Genomic DNA, 14,633 nt, shown 5'->3' on the forward strand with positions numbered 1-14,633 from the left:
GCCCTCTGTTACCCAAGAGATGTGATTCACTCCCCTGAACATCCCTGTAGCATTGGACTTTATTAACTGAAAAAAAAAAATGACTACAATCATGACACCCTTAGAAGAATGGTACGTTTTATAATGGACCTTTTCTTTTCGTTCTTGTGGTGTTCGTTTTTGTCTGTGTAGACCCGTGTCATCCCTCTAGCAAACGAGAATCACGGATTCTTTGTAAACCTGTCATGTCCTCTGTGTGTTAGGCCAAGCACGGAAGAAAAAGGTGGCATTTATTCGCCCCAGTACTTAAGAAAGTCCCTTTAAGAAGAAAAAAAGTTTCAGCCGGCCCAAACGGTTTCTGAACCTAAGGCTTCTGCTTTGGCCTGACACCCAAGGACACCTCGATGCTATTTTCTCAAGGTTGGTAATCGAGCCACAGACACACGGTAGGAAGGAAAGCCATTTGCAAATGAAAAATCTTGCTCAAAGCCAGCAAAATCCAAGTGTTTTATGAGAGGGCGGGCCTGGGAGGTGAACAGGTGCTGCTCTGCCCCAGGCGCGAGTGAGGGAGGAGAGCGGCAGCAACAGGGCCCTTGTCTCTGCTGATCAAAGTGGGCACCTGTGCCTCGTAATCACCGGCACCGACCTTTCAAAGCGGGCCCTGATTGATCATCTGTCAGGGGTAATGACTTTGTAGTTCTGCCTAAACTACTAAAACGTTGTTAGGATAGGTTTTTAAGCGGGTTTGCTACTTTCCTTCTTCTTTTTTTTTTTTTTTAGTGTAAATATTCCCCTGAATGCCATAAAGTGCCCCCTCCCTTGGGGGACATCTGTTGGGAGAGACCCCCGGCCGCTGGAGAACGACCAAGAGCCTCTCATCCATCATCACAGTGTCCTTGAAGCCGCCAAGGGCAGAAGTCCCTTTGTGGGAGACGGAACGGAGCGTTTCAACTCCAGACCCTCCGGATGCGAGCTTGGTATCCGCCCTCCGCCCTGCCTAAAATGTCTTCTAATAACAAAGCGAAACTCAGGGGCTTTGGAGAAGTGCGCCTCAGCTGTGGATATGGTGCGGGGTCTGGGAGCATCACCTTCCCAGGGGCGGGACTGTTGGAGTCCCCAATTACCAAGGCTCACCTCGGCAGTGGAAACTTAATCTGCACGGATTTCAAACGCCTCCTTCCCTCCTCCCTCCAGCTTGGCCTTCACACTCTTAATAAAACATTAAAAAACGCTCCCCACCACGGTGCGGGAGCGCGTTCCACGAGCTTCCCTGAAGTCGGGCCGCGTTTCCTCCACCCGCACATTACAGCGATCCTCCCGCATTTGCGTACAGAGGTGTCCGCGCATGAGGTCCGCTTCCCCGCGAAGTGAGTGTGATGTTATTGTGTTCAAAGAGGAAGACGGAGCATATTCTCCACCACGGCAGAGACACCGTGCCTGCCTTTTCAACTTGAAAGATCAGTGGGTATTCTGTGTAACCCGACCACGGCATGGGGAAAGTGTTTCTTAAAAAAAAAAAAAAAAAAAAAAAAAATCCCTCATTCTTTTTAAAGATCATTACTCATTAGCGTGCTGGGTTTAACTTTCTGGGGGAGGGAGGGGCAGAAGCAACATACCAGCAGTATGCACGGAGCATTTGCCCTCTGCCAACTCGCCTTCTGAATGCTGTGCACAGGGAAGCTTATTCCATCCTGGGACGGTTGTGTGGAACGCAGACTGATAAATTGGATTGCTCAGGACATGGAGCACGTATCGAGGGAGGCACCAACAACATCCCCATTTCATAGATGGAGAAATAGAGGCAGGAAAGTCCAGCAGCTCATCCCAGGGCAGAGTCAGACTGGAAACCGGGGCTAGTAGGGGCAAGACAGGGCTCAGTCCCAAACCATATTAGATCCCCAGCCCTGGAAGGGTGAGGAACCCACGGGCGCCCCCTTCTGCTATTCCTCTCTGTGCTCCTCTCTTCCTTTCAAGGAAATAATACGGGAACTAGGAGGGTATCTATGGCTGGGAGAATAATTCCTGACTTGTCTGTTTTCGGTCTGGAAGCAGCGCCCCCCACAGGCTCTAGTAGAGGACTAAAGACTATCAGCCCTGGAGATCATTTTAATTTTGCTTGGGTGGCCCAAGAGTTAAAGGAAAGAGAGAGGTGAATGGCCCAGGCGTGGCAGGGTAATCGGGAGGGATGCTTGGGTTTCCAGCCTCCAAGCTCCCTTTGCCTCTATCTGGCTCACATATTCCTACTCCAGAGGAGGCCATTACCTACTCTCCAGCAGTCCTCCCTGTGACGGTGAGAAACCCCGCCTTGGGGGTTAGGGACTGCTCTTCCTCATGAGGAATCGGCCTCCTCTTCCTCCTCCACCTGTGCTCCCCCTTCCTCTCCCCCTCCCTCCCTCCCTTCCTCCCTGCTCTGCCTTCCCCCTCCTTCCTTCCCTCCCTCCACCCTCTTCCCTCTCCTCTCCCTCCCTTTCTTCCTCCCTCCTGTCTTCCTCCCCATCCTTTCTCCCTCCTCCTTCCTCCCTTCCCTCCTCCTCTCCTCCTCCTCCCTCTTTCTTCCTCCCTGTCCTTTTTCATCCCCTTCCCTCTCTCTTGCCTTCCCTCCTCCCACTTCCTCCTTCCCTCCCCCTTCCCTCTCCTCCTTCCTCCCTCCTCTGCCCTCCTCCCTCTTCTCTCCCTCTTCTGCCTTCCTCCTTCCTACCCCCCTGTCCTCCTCCTCTTCCCTCCTCTCTCTTCCTCCCTCTTCCCCCCTTTGCCTTCTTCCCCCTCCACTTTCTACTTCCCACTCCCTCCTCCCTCTACTCTCCTCCCCCTCCTCCTTCTTCTGCCCCCAGCTAACCTCTCCTCTAATCTGACCGTCTGCAGACATCCACCTGTTCCTCCAGCCCCCCTTCCCAGCCTGCAGACTGACCTCCACCCGGAGGTATCAGAGGCCCCTCTGACCCAAACCATCTACCCTGCATCCATCTTCCATTCTCCACCAACACATGGCACCCTGCCCGCTTCTGTTTCCTTCCTCCTGTCTTGGTAAATGCCACCTGACCCCCAAGTCAGAATCACGGCCCTCCCTGACCAGGTGTCCCCTCTGGCCTGTCTTGGCATGAACCCAGCCCGGCCCCTGGTTCTGGGTACCCACTCTTAAGCTCACTCTGCCTGGTTCCTGTCCTGACTCTAACCTGTACTTGCTGTGTGACCCTGGGAATTTACTGGCCCTCTCTGGGCCTCAGCTGATACACCTGTAAAGCCCTCAGGGGCTGATACACCTGTAAAGCCTTCAGCAGGCAGGTGGTGCCCCAGGGGCCTGCTGGACCAATTGTCATTGCTACAGTTGTCACTGCCATTCCACCCAGAGGCCTGGGGCTAGGACCTGTCACAGGCCAGGCCCTTTTGGGAGCTTTGATTCCCTGTTCTTAACTTGTGTTCTAGCCGCTCTAGCCGTTAGCACGCCCTTGAACTATCACCCTGCCATGAAATTTTTCGTGTGGGATCTTCTGCCTTCTATTTTGAACCTCCTCTGGGAGGCCTCCCCCACTCCCCATGAGCCCTTTTCCTGTGGTGCGGGTCTCCTGCACCAGGCGGTGACCTTGAAGCCCCGTTTCCCAGGCCCTGGCACAGACGAGTGGCTGGGTGGCTGGGTCCCAAAGGAAGAACACCCCGGGGACGGCCCGCAGGGCAATTCTGGGCAGTCACCTTCCCTGACCTCCCTGCTCTGCTGGGTCTGTCACCAGGCGGGCTTCCGTTTCCCCGGAGCTGAGGCTGGGAGGTAGGGAAATCTCCACATGAAGGCCAGTGACAATTCCTTTACAAGTCCCGAGTCCTGAGTCCTGCGACAGAGGACCCAAGGTCCAACGGGCGCTGTTTGCAGATTTCCCCCTTACGAGCCTTGATGCTTCTCCTAAAACTCACGAATTATCTACATGTGACCCCAGGTCAGGTTGAGGCTCCTAGAGAGAAGGCCCCACGGAGCGTTTGCTCAGAAGTCCCTTCTGGGGCTACGGGTACACATCACTGGCTGAGTCGGTGTCCCAGGGCACCCGCCCGGCCATATGTAAAATCCTTTAACATTTGTGAACAGGGTCCCTGTAGTTTGGGGGGGGGGGTCCACACTGAAACACATTCTAGACAACAGACAGGAGAGAGGCTTCTGTAGGCCGGCCGGCTGTTCTCCCCCGAACTGAGGTCTGCAGCCCACACACGTGCCCATATGAGGTGGCTGACGACAGTCTAGTAAGTTTACGACTGAGGATCTGGGGACCACGTTCAGCCTGGATGCTCCCAGCTAGGGGTACTGTTATCTTCCCAGACTTTTCAGAGCTCTGTTCCAAACATGTCACTTTTATTTTGCCTGAGTCACCCCAAGGGAGCATAGCGTACATAAACACACTCCTACATCAGTATCCCTGCATGGTCTTTTGGGGGACTAGGCGGGATCGATCAACAAATAGGTTTTGTTTGTGGGCATTTGTTAATTTTTTTTTTTTTAATGTACTTTAGGCTATTCTGGATTTTATCTTAAATCACTTGGCCTACCTAGTTGGTGTTTCTTGAACCTGATTCCAAACCACCCAGGGGCCCTGCTCTAGCGGGCCACGGCCACACACGTCCAGGTGAGGCGGCCCCCCCATAAACTGACCCATACACTTGCCCAGATGTGCTGTGGATGCACCCACGAGAGGGTGGTCTTAGGGTCATCAGGGGGCTTAGTTCCTAAACCCCTTCTTCGGAAAACAGGCTGCCCTGACTCCAGGCGTTGGTCCATCTTGGGAAGTGCTTAATACACATTCGAGATTCTTAAGGGCTCTTTGTTCACCCGGGAGCTTGACATCCGCACGACCCCAAGGAGAGCTTGGTTGACTCTGCTGATTTCCCACGACAAGACGCCTGGACCCTGCCCTTGGATCCTTCGTGTTAGAACTGGAGTTTCGCTGTGCCTCTGACCAGTGAACCTGGGCCCACTTTGGGTGTCTGCCGCTCCAGCAGCAAACACAGGAGAAGCAGCAAGTTCACAGACATACAGAGCTGACTGACTTCTCCTTAACGCCCCGCCACCCTGAGCAGATCTTTTATCCTGTCTGGGGCTATAACCTGTTTTGTGAACAAGTCCTAGACTTGCCGCTTCGGACTGACGGAGAGGACTCTGTCTCGGTACTGTTTGATCCCATCAGACCCATGGAACCCGATTTTGATTTAATTCTCTGACTTGGCTGGCCCCGCTCTCTGGAGCTCTCACCCGAGGCTGGGCCAGGCTTGCCAGGATTCAGCCACACTTGGTGCCCAGGTGCTCCCAGAGAAAGTGTGTCTACCACCAAGCCCTCACAGCCGGCCACTGAGAGTCACAGCAGCGATGTCCAGTCCTTCCACATTGCCTGCATGTCATTCCACTGAAACTTAAAATTAAATTTCTCTGCCAGCCTCGCCAGCCGCCCATCTGCTGTTTCACACGACAACCAGTCATCTCTCTAGCTAGAGACGCACAGTCAGGATCTGCTTGAACAGCGAGCAGAGGCAGAAAGTTTGCTCTGCTCTCTCCACACTCAGGCAAGGGAACCTCACGACGCGCAAGGGACCAGCACCAAACTAAAGAACATATTTTATTTTTAATAAAATAGTGGAGCATGAAAAATATCATATATTACAAATATACACAAGCAGGACTGCTCTTCCCTGGGGTGTGGGGAGAATCAACTAGATTTGTGTAGTGCTTCATGAACTATTCATGGAAACCATTTGTCTAACAATAGAAAGAGTCAATAACCCCTTTGGATACTTTTGAATGATCTTTCTCCCCTCCCCCCCTTCCACAAATCAGTCCAAACCGTGTATAACATTGGCTTGGTTTCCATTAAAAAGCCACAAAATGTAACACTAGAGGGTTTCTGAGGGCTGGGCCTCTCCATGCTTTTGTTGGGATTTCTTTTGTTGTCTTTATGTACAGCAAAATACTTGTTTCTCTTTTCATTTTCACGGAAAGAGGGAAGAAATGTATTGCACATTGTTTGCAGTTGCAAATGTTAGGTTTGGAAGTTTCTGTCTTGGAGAAAGACCCGTTTGTGAAGGCTGGAGTCTATTTTAAGTGACTCCAAATGCACTGGAGTGTGTTAAATCGTCGGGGCTCCCCTTTCTTCCTGTCTGCACAGACGCTGCTGTCCCACACACAGCCTTCCTGGGGGTGGGCCCCCGGGGGGATGGCCCCTCTCCGGAGACCCACTTTGCCTCTCTTGCTCTCTCCCCCTCCTCTGTCCCTCAGTGCTCCCAGCAGAAGTCCTTTACCGTCCAAAGAAGTTACCTCTCCTCTGACTTGTAAATGGGTAGCAAAGCCAGCTCAGAGCATATACACAGCTCTGTTTCTAAGGAAGCTTCGAAACAAAAGTTTCTTCTGGGGCTTGACTTGATTGCAAACCAGTTACCAGAGAGGCTGCTTAACTGGGGAGCTCTCCTTCTGGAAACCAAACCAAACAAAAAACCTGGAAGCACATCTCTAACTTTCAGTGTATCACAGCATCCTGAATTTCAGGGTAAAAACTTTTATCTTTTACTTTTATTAAAACAAAACAAAAACAAAACAAAAAACAAAAACAAAACCCCAAAACAAAAAACACCAACCAGGAAAAGCACCACGTTTTGCCATGGCTCTGACTGCCAGGGTATCCTGTCCGGGAAAGTTTTCCACTCCGGCCCCTTCCCTCCCCAGCTCCCTCTCCTCCCCCCAACCCCCGCCCCCACCCCCTACAAGCCAGCTCACACACAGGTGGGAGGCTGGGCAGGGATTTCATATTTTCCGAGATGGGTTTTCTGGGGATGCTGGGCTTTTTTGTAAATCCCACCGCTGGTGAGCACACTGGCGGGTTTCCTCCTGCTCTTCTTCTTGAACCTGCGGCTGCAGACGTTCTGCCACGACTGCAGGGTTTTGGACGTCCAGATCCACATCCCGCTGGTGATACCCACCACCAGCAGCATGAAGATCTTCACCATGAAGATCTCCACGGCCGGGATGGAAGCAGCCATCAGACAGTCCAGAGTCTTGGTCTGGTTGTTCATTCTGCACTTGTGCTGGGTGGCCAGGATTTTCCAGTACTCCATGTTGAGGCGCTCGTAAAAGTAGCAGGCGATCACACAGGTGGCCGGCACCGTATAGAGCACGGAGAAGACGCCGATCCTTACCATGAGCTTCTCCAGCTTGTCGGTGTTCTCTCCGCCCGTCTTCATCACCCTGCGGATGTGGAAGAGCGCCACGAAGCCGGACAGGATGAAGGACGTGCCGATGACCAGGTAGCAGGCCAGCGGGACGAGCACGAAGCCGGTGAGAGCGTTCACGTCCATGCTGCCCACGTAGCACACGCCGGTGAGCTCGTCGCCCGCCACCCTGCGCATCACCAGGATCAGGATGGTCTTCACGGCTGGGATGGCCCAGGCTGCCAGGTGGAAGTAGCTGCTGTTGGCCTCAATGGCCTCATGGCCCCACTTCTTGCCCGCGGCCAGGAACCAGGTGAGCGTGAGAATCACCCACCACAGCGAGCTGGCCATCCCGAAGTAGTAGAGGACCAGGAAGACCAGGGTGCAGCCTGTGCTCTCCAGCCCCTCCTGGATGACATAGAGCTGCCCGCTGTCCCGGTCGCAGGCGATGCTCTCCGCGCCAGCAAAGAGGCGGATGATGTAGCCCACGGAGTAGACGCAGTAGCACATGGACAGGAAGATAATGGGGCGCTCGGGGTACCTGAAGCGCGCCGGGTCGATGAGGAAGGTGAGCACGGTGAAGGCGCTGGAGAAGAAGCACAGCACAGCCCAGACGGCCAGCCACACCACCGCGAAGCGCTTGTCGCCGCGGCTCCAGTACACGTCCACGCCGGGTGTGCACAGCGGCGCGCACGCCGCGCTCTTCTCCACGTGGTGGAACTTGCCCGGGTTGTCGCAGCTGGCGCGCCCCGGGCCCGCGTCCCTGAGCGAGTGCTCCTGCGCGCTGTGCGGCCGCTGCGGCCGGAAGAGGGGCGGGAACAGGCCGGAGCCCCGGGAGGGCTCGTCTGAGCCGTTGTTGGGCGCCTCCATGCACAGGTAGTTGGGATCGTTCTTGCTAGGGAGCTTGCTGCAGTCCAGCGAGTCGGGCCACTTGAAGTTGAACTGCTCCATGATCGGGGAGCACTTGAGCCGGGCCTGCTCGCACATGACCCGGCAGGCGGGGATGGGGGTGGAGACTTGCTCGGTGCACATGGGCGCGTACAGAGAGCACAGGAAGAAGCGGAGGTGGCCGTGGCAGCCGTACTCCACCAGCGGCGCGAACTCGTGCAGCTGGATGGCGGCCTCGCGCTGGTTCTCGTGGCCCATCAGGTTGGGCATGCGGGTCATGTTGTAGCCAATGTCCTTGCACATCGGGATCTCGATGGGTTGGCACTTGCCGTCGCCCGGGCGCTCCATGTCCATGGAGCTGATGGCGGCGCACGAACCCATCACCTGCAGGACCAGCCACAGGCGGGGGCCCGGACGCGGCATGCTGGCGTCGGAGGTGCCCCGGGGGGAGGTCCGCCCCCCTCAGCGCCGCCGCTGCCCGGTTCGGGCTTCGGGCCCCGGCTCCCCGTCCCCGCTCCGGCCCCCGCCCATGCCCGCTCGGCCGGCCCGAGCGCTGCGCTCCGTGCCCCCGGCCTCCGGCGAGGTGGGGGCCGCGGGGGAGACGAGCAAAGTTGGCCAACAATACCGGGAAGCGCGACGGGCCCGGGCTCCCGGCGGGCGGCGACTCCCGGCCGCGGCAAACTTTGGGCTCTTCCGCGAACGCCCAGGTGGCGCGTCAGGGAGGCCCGCGGCGCGGGCGCACGGTGGCCGGCCGGCTGGAGGCGGCGGCGGCTCCTCCCTCCCGCGCCGGCCTCGCCGGGCCGGGCCGCAGCTGCTCGGCGCCGCGCGTCCCGGGCAGAGAAGACGCGCAAAAGGCGAGGGGGGAGCGCAGCCGGGCGGCGACAGGCCCCGCCCCCGGGCGCGCGCCCCGCCCCCGCCGCCGCTTTGCATGAGAAAGCCGGCCCGGCGCCCGCTCCCGCCGCCCCGCCGGCCGGACCCCCCGCCGGCCCGCCCGCCACCCCCGCGCGCCCCGCCGCCCCCGCAGGCGCCCCTGCGCGGGGAAGCCCGGGGTGTCCCTGGCGCCCGGGAGCCGGGATTTCTGAAGTTCGGAGACCCGCCGCGGGAGCGAGCGGGTGGTCCGAAGCGGGGGGGGGGGGGGGGGGGGCGCGGGGGGGAGTCGGGGGCGCATCTTCCCTCGCCCTGACGGTGGGCGCCGGGCGGAGTGGGGAGGCTTTCAAAGCGGGGTGGGATTGGCGTTTTACAGCGCTGGCCATAAAGTGGCCCCTCGGCTTGTAAACCTGCCCGCATCTTCCCGAGCCCCGGAGTCACCAGGCCTGCGCTCCCGGCTCGGGCTCCGGGGAGGGGCTCTCTTTGAAATTTCAAAGGGAAGAGCTCAGGGCAGGGGGAGGGGCTCGGGGAATCCAGATTTTAGGGCCGCTCCTCCGAGGTCTCCGCGGGGAAGGCGGGGAGGGGGAGGGGACGACAGCTTCCTGGGGCGCTTGGGTTCCCCGCCCTCCGCCTGGGGAAGTGGGGGCTTGGCTTGTGTAATGACCCCCGCCCCCGACACAGCCGCGGAGCATAGGGGCCTCGCGCCAGGCAGGGCTGGTAAATTCTTCTAGGTGGCTGAGTTTATTTATTATAGGAAGTCATTCGCTCGTCGGGGATTTATATTATTTGGCGAGTAATCTGCCCGGCCTGCGCCCTCCTGGGCTGCAGACCCGTAAGACGATGCGTAGCTGGGGTTGGGAAGTTGGGGCGTCAGCTAGCGCGGAGGGTCCCCAACTCCGGCGGGCGCTGAGGGCACTCACGCCACTCGGTTTCGATGGAAAGTGAAGGAGCGTCCTGGCCGCGTGCCCCTATCCCCCCACCCCTTATACCGGAGCTATTTTGTGGTAAAATCATTTGGGACACAACGCCCCTGCCCGTCTACGGCGTTGGGCGTGCGGTGTGGGCACTCACACCACTCCTTGCCTCCACATGTCACCTAGCATCCCATAGTAACCCTTAAATAAACAGCTCCCCTAGGAGGTGGCCGGCTCTCTCTCCTCTTAGACGCCCTCGAGGTCAGGATCTTTTTTAAGTACTTCTAAGATTCCCAGGATCACGAATAGAGGGGCGGGAGGAGGGAGGTCAGAGGAGCGGGCCTTTATTTTACCCCTTCCTTTCTGAAGTCAGCAGTGGGGAGGTGCGCCGCGTGGACAGACATCCCTGGGGGTTGGTGCGGCCCCTCACTCTGGCTGCCCTGAGCCCCCGCTCTGGAAGAGCTGGATGAATCCCGGCAGGGAGAGACGCTGAGGGTTTTGCCAGCCACCTCTAGGAGCCCTCTGGAAGGAGAGGCAACTGCCAGGCACTCCTCCTCCCGCTCTGGGAAGCTTTTTGTAAGCAGTGGCAGAAGTGGGGCACTTCCTCTGAGAAGGCTTTTTAGAAGATGGCTTTTATTTAAAACAAGTGGTACGATTTTGCATCTGGAGGAAACTTGGGAGATCTCACATATCCACTTAGCCATCCACCCATCCATCCACCCATTCCCCCACCCATGCATCTACCCACACACCCCTCCCTCCACCTGCCCACCCACCCACCATCCACCCATCCACCCCCTGGCCACCATCCATGCATTCACCCATCCATCCACCGACCCACCCATCCGTCCATCCGTCCATCCATCCAGTGAACACCCAGAAGACTGAGGCTAGGGCTTGCCCAGGATCCCAGAACTAACAGGCAGCTTTGTGAACCAGCCGGTCCTGAATCACCGTCCCTGACTCTCACCGTGGTGCGTTGGAGGAGGGAGCAGGAGTGAGGCGGGTAGTGGAAGAGAAGGTAGACACTAATGCTATCAGAACAACCCCCTTCAACCGTGTTATTATTTCCCCAGTTTAAAAAAAAAAAATCACGTTTTTCAAAACTGACATTTCACTGAAGATTTTGTTTTGTTCTGTTTGTTTAGTGCCTTATTTTCAAAACCTTCGAGTGAAACAAAGTTCAGTGGACATCACTTGGCTTCTCCAGAATTTTCCTTGCCAAGGTCCTCCGTTGGCACCATTTTGTCTCTTTTCCTTTTTGTGTCTGTCCCTCAGAAACTGTGGATGCAAGGGAGAGCGCCAAATGCCCGGCGTGGGCGTGAGCTATTTGGGAAAGTGCGTCCTAATTGATCTTTTATGTGTCATTTTAATTCAGCCTTGTTCAGACCCATTATTTTAACTATAACCACTTCAGGTTGCTTTCTTCCCCCGTTTTTTTTTTTTTTTTTTTTTAATAAAAAAACGTCTGCAGAAATGCTCTGCGCTGCCCAGCTGAGGCGGAAACCAACAAATAGACGTTATTATAGAAAAACGAGGGCTCTCAGAAATGAGCAAGATAACTCTGTAACTAATAAATGAAAAGGGCCTTTTGATGGCTCCAGCTGAAAAGATATTTTATTTTATTTTTTTTTCCTGTGTGTGGGATTTGAGATGTGTGATTGTAAGGAGAAGTGGGGTCCCCTGCTGCTCGGCCCTGGCTGGCAACCGGCCCCCCTCTGGCAAATGTTACGGAGAATTGGGAGGAATTTTATGGCTGTCTTTCCCCTCAGCTCTTTTTTCCTTTGTCTTCTTTGAAGAATGACTTTAGACATTTTATTTACATATTTAACCATGGATGAAAGAGGCAAAAGAAAGCATTTGGGGCTGTCGTGGGAATAGTGATATGTTTAAATTAATGGAAATCTTATTAGGCCTCTAAAATTTTGAGCAAAGGTTTTTAATGAAACTTTATAATTAAACATGATTTCAAATAACATGCAGGGATAAGGAATACTATATATATGTATATTTTTTTTTTTACCCCAACCACCCCCCCCAAAAATATATATATATACACACCTCAGAGAACTACTCTTAAACACAAACTACTTCTTCAAGTTCTTGCAAATGTTCAGCCAGAAAAGTAGAGCATTTTTAAGAGGGACTCTCCCTGAAGTCAGCCCATATGTTGAAGGATACCTCAATATTTTTGGACGGCGGGGAATTTGAGGAGTGGAAGTGTCCTCCCAGTCTACCAAAGGCCAAAGTATAAAATACTTGGACACAGATATTGCTAAAAATCAAAGTTGTATCTCTCCTTATTATGTTATAGTCAGCGGAAATTAGAAAGCACTGCGCGCGGCTCTCTGAAACGAGATTAGAGAAAACCCACATAATCTCTTTAAGATAAAAGTACTGACACTTTGAGCAGGAGAAAGAAATTAAAGCATAGACTTTGCACGTTACAGGCTAATTGCAAGAGTGAAGCTGTACAGTATCAGCGAAGCTCACAGAAAGAAAGAGGGTAGTATTAGGGGGCAAGTTTCAGATAAAACGGGGCTCAGGCTCTCCCAGTTGCTTGTGGAGGGCTCTGGCTTGGATGATGTGTGACATTCAGGTTTGGTGATCGGGTGAAATGGGTGTGTCTGTGTCTGTGCTCTTTTATCTTCCAATGTCATTAATATGTGTATTTCATCGGGAACTTTTCCAGTCCTGCTTTCAAGTAAGAGGAAAACGCGGTCCATTTGCTGATAATTGCCTGACACGCAGAGGGGTCTCCGATACCAAAAGACACTATTGCCGTGACCTCAACTTATTATCAGATTAAAAAAAAAAAAAAAAAGGCAGGGAAAATTCTATTTCTAACCAAGCAGGAGCGCAGTTCTCCTGGCCCCCCGGTTTTTCTCCAAGGAAAACACCTTCTGTCCTCTGAAGGGATCCTCACTAAGGCAAACACACGGTCTTTGCCACCGGGGGACGAACGCAGCCCATACAACAGGAACAAGAGTTGGAAGGACACGAAAAACACTCCTCTGTACAGAGGCTGCTGGTTTGGGTGGGAGGGGAGCGCAGCCCAGAAAAGCGCGCATGTCCTCAAATGGGAGACTGGCATGGGGTGTGTTTGCTGCGACCCAACTCAGGCCCCTATATTAAGGCCATGTCCCCTGAAATGTGGCTTGAAATATTACCAGAGGTTCCACGGGGTGCATTAGTGTGAATTGCAAATCAGAGCCTGCCTCTAATCCCCCTTTCAAGGGCCAGCTTTGGATCACTGGCGTCTATGGGGCTCCCCACTGTTTCTGGCTCGGGAGGGACCATTCAAGGAGGCAGCTTCTCTCCGCTATTCCCACACTCCAAAAAACAACACCGCAGACAGACACCCTCCAACTAAATTAGATTAAACTCCTTGTTCTCCACAGCACATTAGCCTTTTTACTGCCCGAAGGTGATTATCCGAAGCCTCCTAATTTAAAGGTACAGTATTTCTTTTTTCCACACGACAGCAACAACAGCAAATGTCCTGAAAAAGGGGGACAACGCTGGCCTTCGTGTAAGTGCTTCCAAATTACAAGGATATTATCTGTTTAGAATATAGGAGAGGCTTAACATATGCCAGCACTAAAGCACAAACAAATTGACCCGGACCCTCGAAAAAGGACTTAAATCTATTATTCTTGTAAAGGATTTCTTTCTTTCTTTCTTTCTTTCTTTCTTTCTTTCTTTCTTTCTTTCTTTCTTTCTTTCTTCCTTCCTTCCTTCCTTCCTTCCTTCCTTCCTTCCTTCCTTCCTTTCTTTCTTTCTTTCTTCTCTTTTGAAGCAGAATTATGTGGAAGAACAAATCACCAAATTCCAGAAAAATGAAACAAAAGAGATTCTAGTGCGTTCGGGCATGTGTTTTATTTATTTATTTTTTTCGTCCCGTTGAGGTGGCACGCAGCCTTCAGGGACAGTCTGCTGGAAATGAAGGCCCAACGATGAGTTCAAACTTCATTTTTTGTCCTAATTGTTTGCCTTCCCCCCCGCCCCTCCCCCGCTTGTGTTTGGGATATATTGATTTAATTACACACGTTCCCATCTGTTTCCTTTCGGCTTCACCCCCCAACCCTGCAGCCTTTCATGGCCTGTCCCGGGGAGCGGGCCCACCACATGGAGACCAGGGAAGGGGTCAGCCCCCCTCGGGCTTGCTGCCCCCGCACAGGTGACAGAAGGAGATTAAACAGGGAAACCATCCCTTGAGGGACGGAGTGGGTCACCCTCAAGCCTGGTCCTGCCTCAAAGAAGAGCAAGAGGGGACCACACTCCCACTTGGGACTTTGGTTGGCTGAGTGTGGAACCACGTGGCCAAACACAGGGGCCGCCCTCAGTGGAGGCAAGGAACCGTGTGGGCTCTGGGGCAGGATCCCCTCCACTGGCTTCCACCACGTGATCCAGGGAGTGGTCCTCCCGGTCTTGGGCCTCAGTCTTCTCAGCTGAAAAATGGGCACCACCAGGGGGGCTCCAGCCCTCCAGGGCACAGGGACGATTCTGTCTCTACACACAGGGAGTATTTGCAACAACGTCACAGTGTAGCAAGTGTTCGGTCCTCGGGGGAGCGCTTCCAAGCCGGTGGAAGGTCAGAGCACATTCAGAAACGACCAGTGTGTGACCCCTGTGAGCGGAGGTCTGGGGAGAGGATGGCACTAGGACCAAAATGGTACCAGGTGACATGGGTCCAGGTGAATAATGGAAATGCCAGCAAGGGTCTGGCGCACCGGCCGAGCCTCTCTGAGGGGGCGACTCACTTACAGGCGCCCCGCGAAGCCGGTCCAGCGGAGATGCCCACTTTAGAGATGA

The 14,633-nt window shown here is 54.4% G+C and overlaps 1 protein-coding gene across 1 annotated transcript; it reads right to left on the reverse strand.

Annotated features, from left to right (window-relative positions):
* Window positions 1–5,592: 5,592 nt before the first annotated feature.
* FZD10 (frizzled class receptor 10) lies at window positions 5,593–8,850 on the reverse strand. The gene is made up of 2 exons (XM_047698581.1): window positions 6,185–8,850; window positions 5,593–6,139 (listed from the first exon to the last, which is right to left on the reverse strand). Exon 1 carries the CDS (start codon window positions 8,458–8,460, stop codon window positions 6,715–6,717), a length of 1,746 nt encoding a protein of 581 aa, XP_047554537.1. The 5' UTR covers window positions 8,461–8,850; the 3' UTR covers window positions 5,593–6,139; window positions 6,185–6,714.
* Between the last annotated feature and the right edge of the window lie 5,783 nt (window positions 8,851–14,633).

This window comes from Lutra lutra, chromosome 12 (genome assembly GCF_902655055.1).
Source record: "Lutra lutra chromosome 12, mLutLut1.2, whole genome shotgun sequence".
Taxonomy (NCBI): domain Eukaryota; kingdom Metazoa; phylum Chordata; class Mammalia; order Carnivora; family Mustelidae; genus Lutra; species Lutra lutra.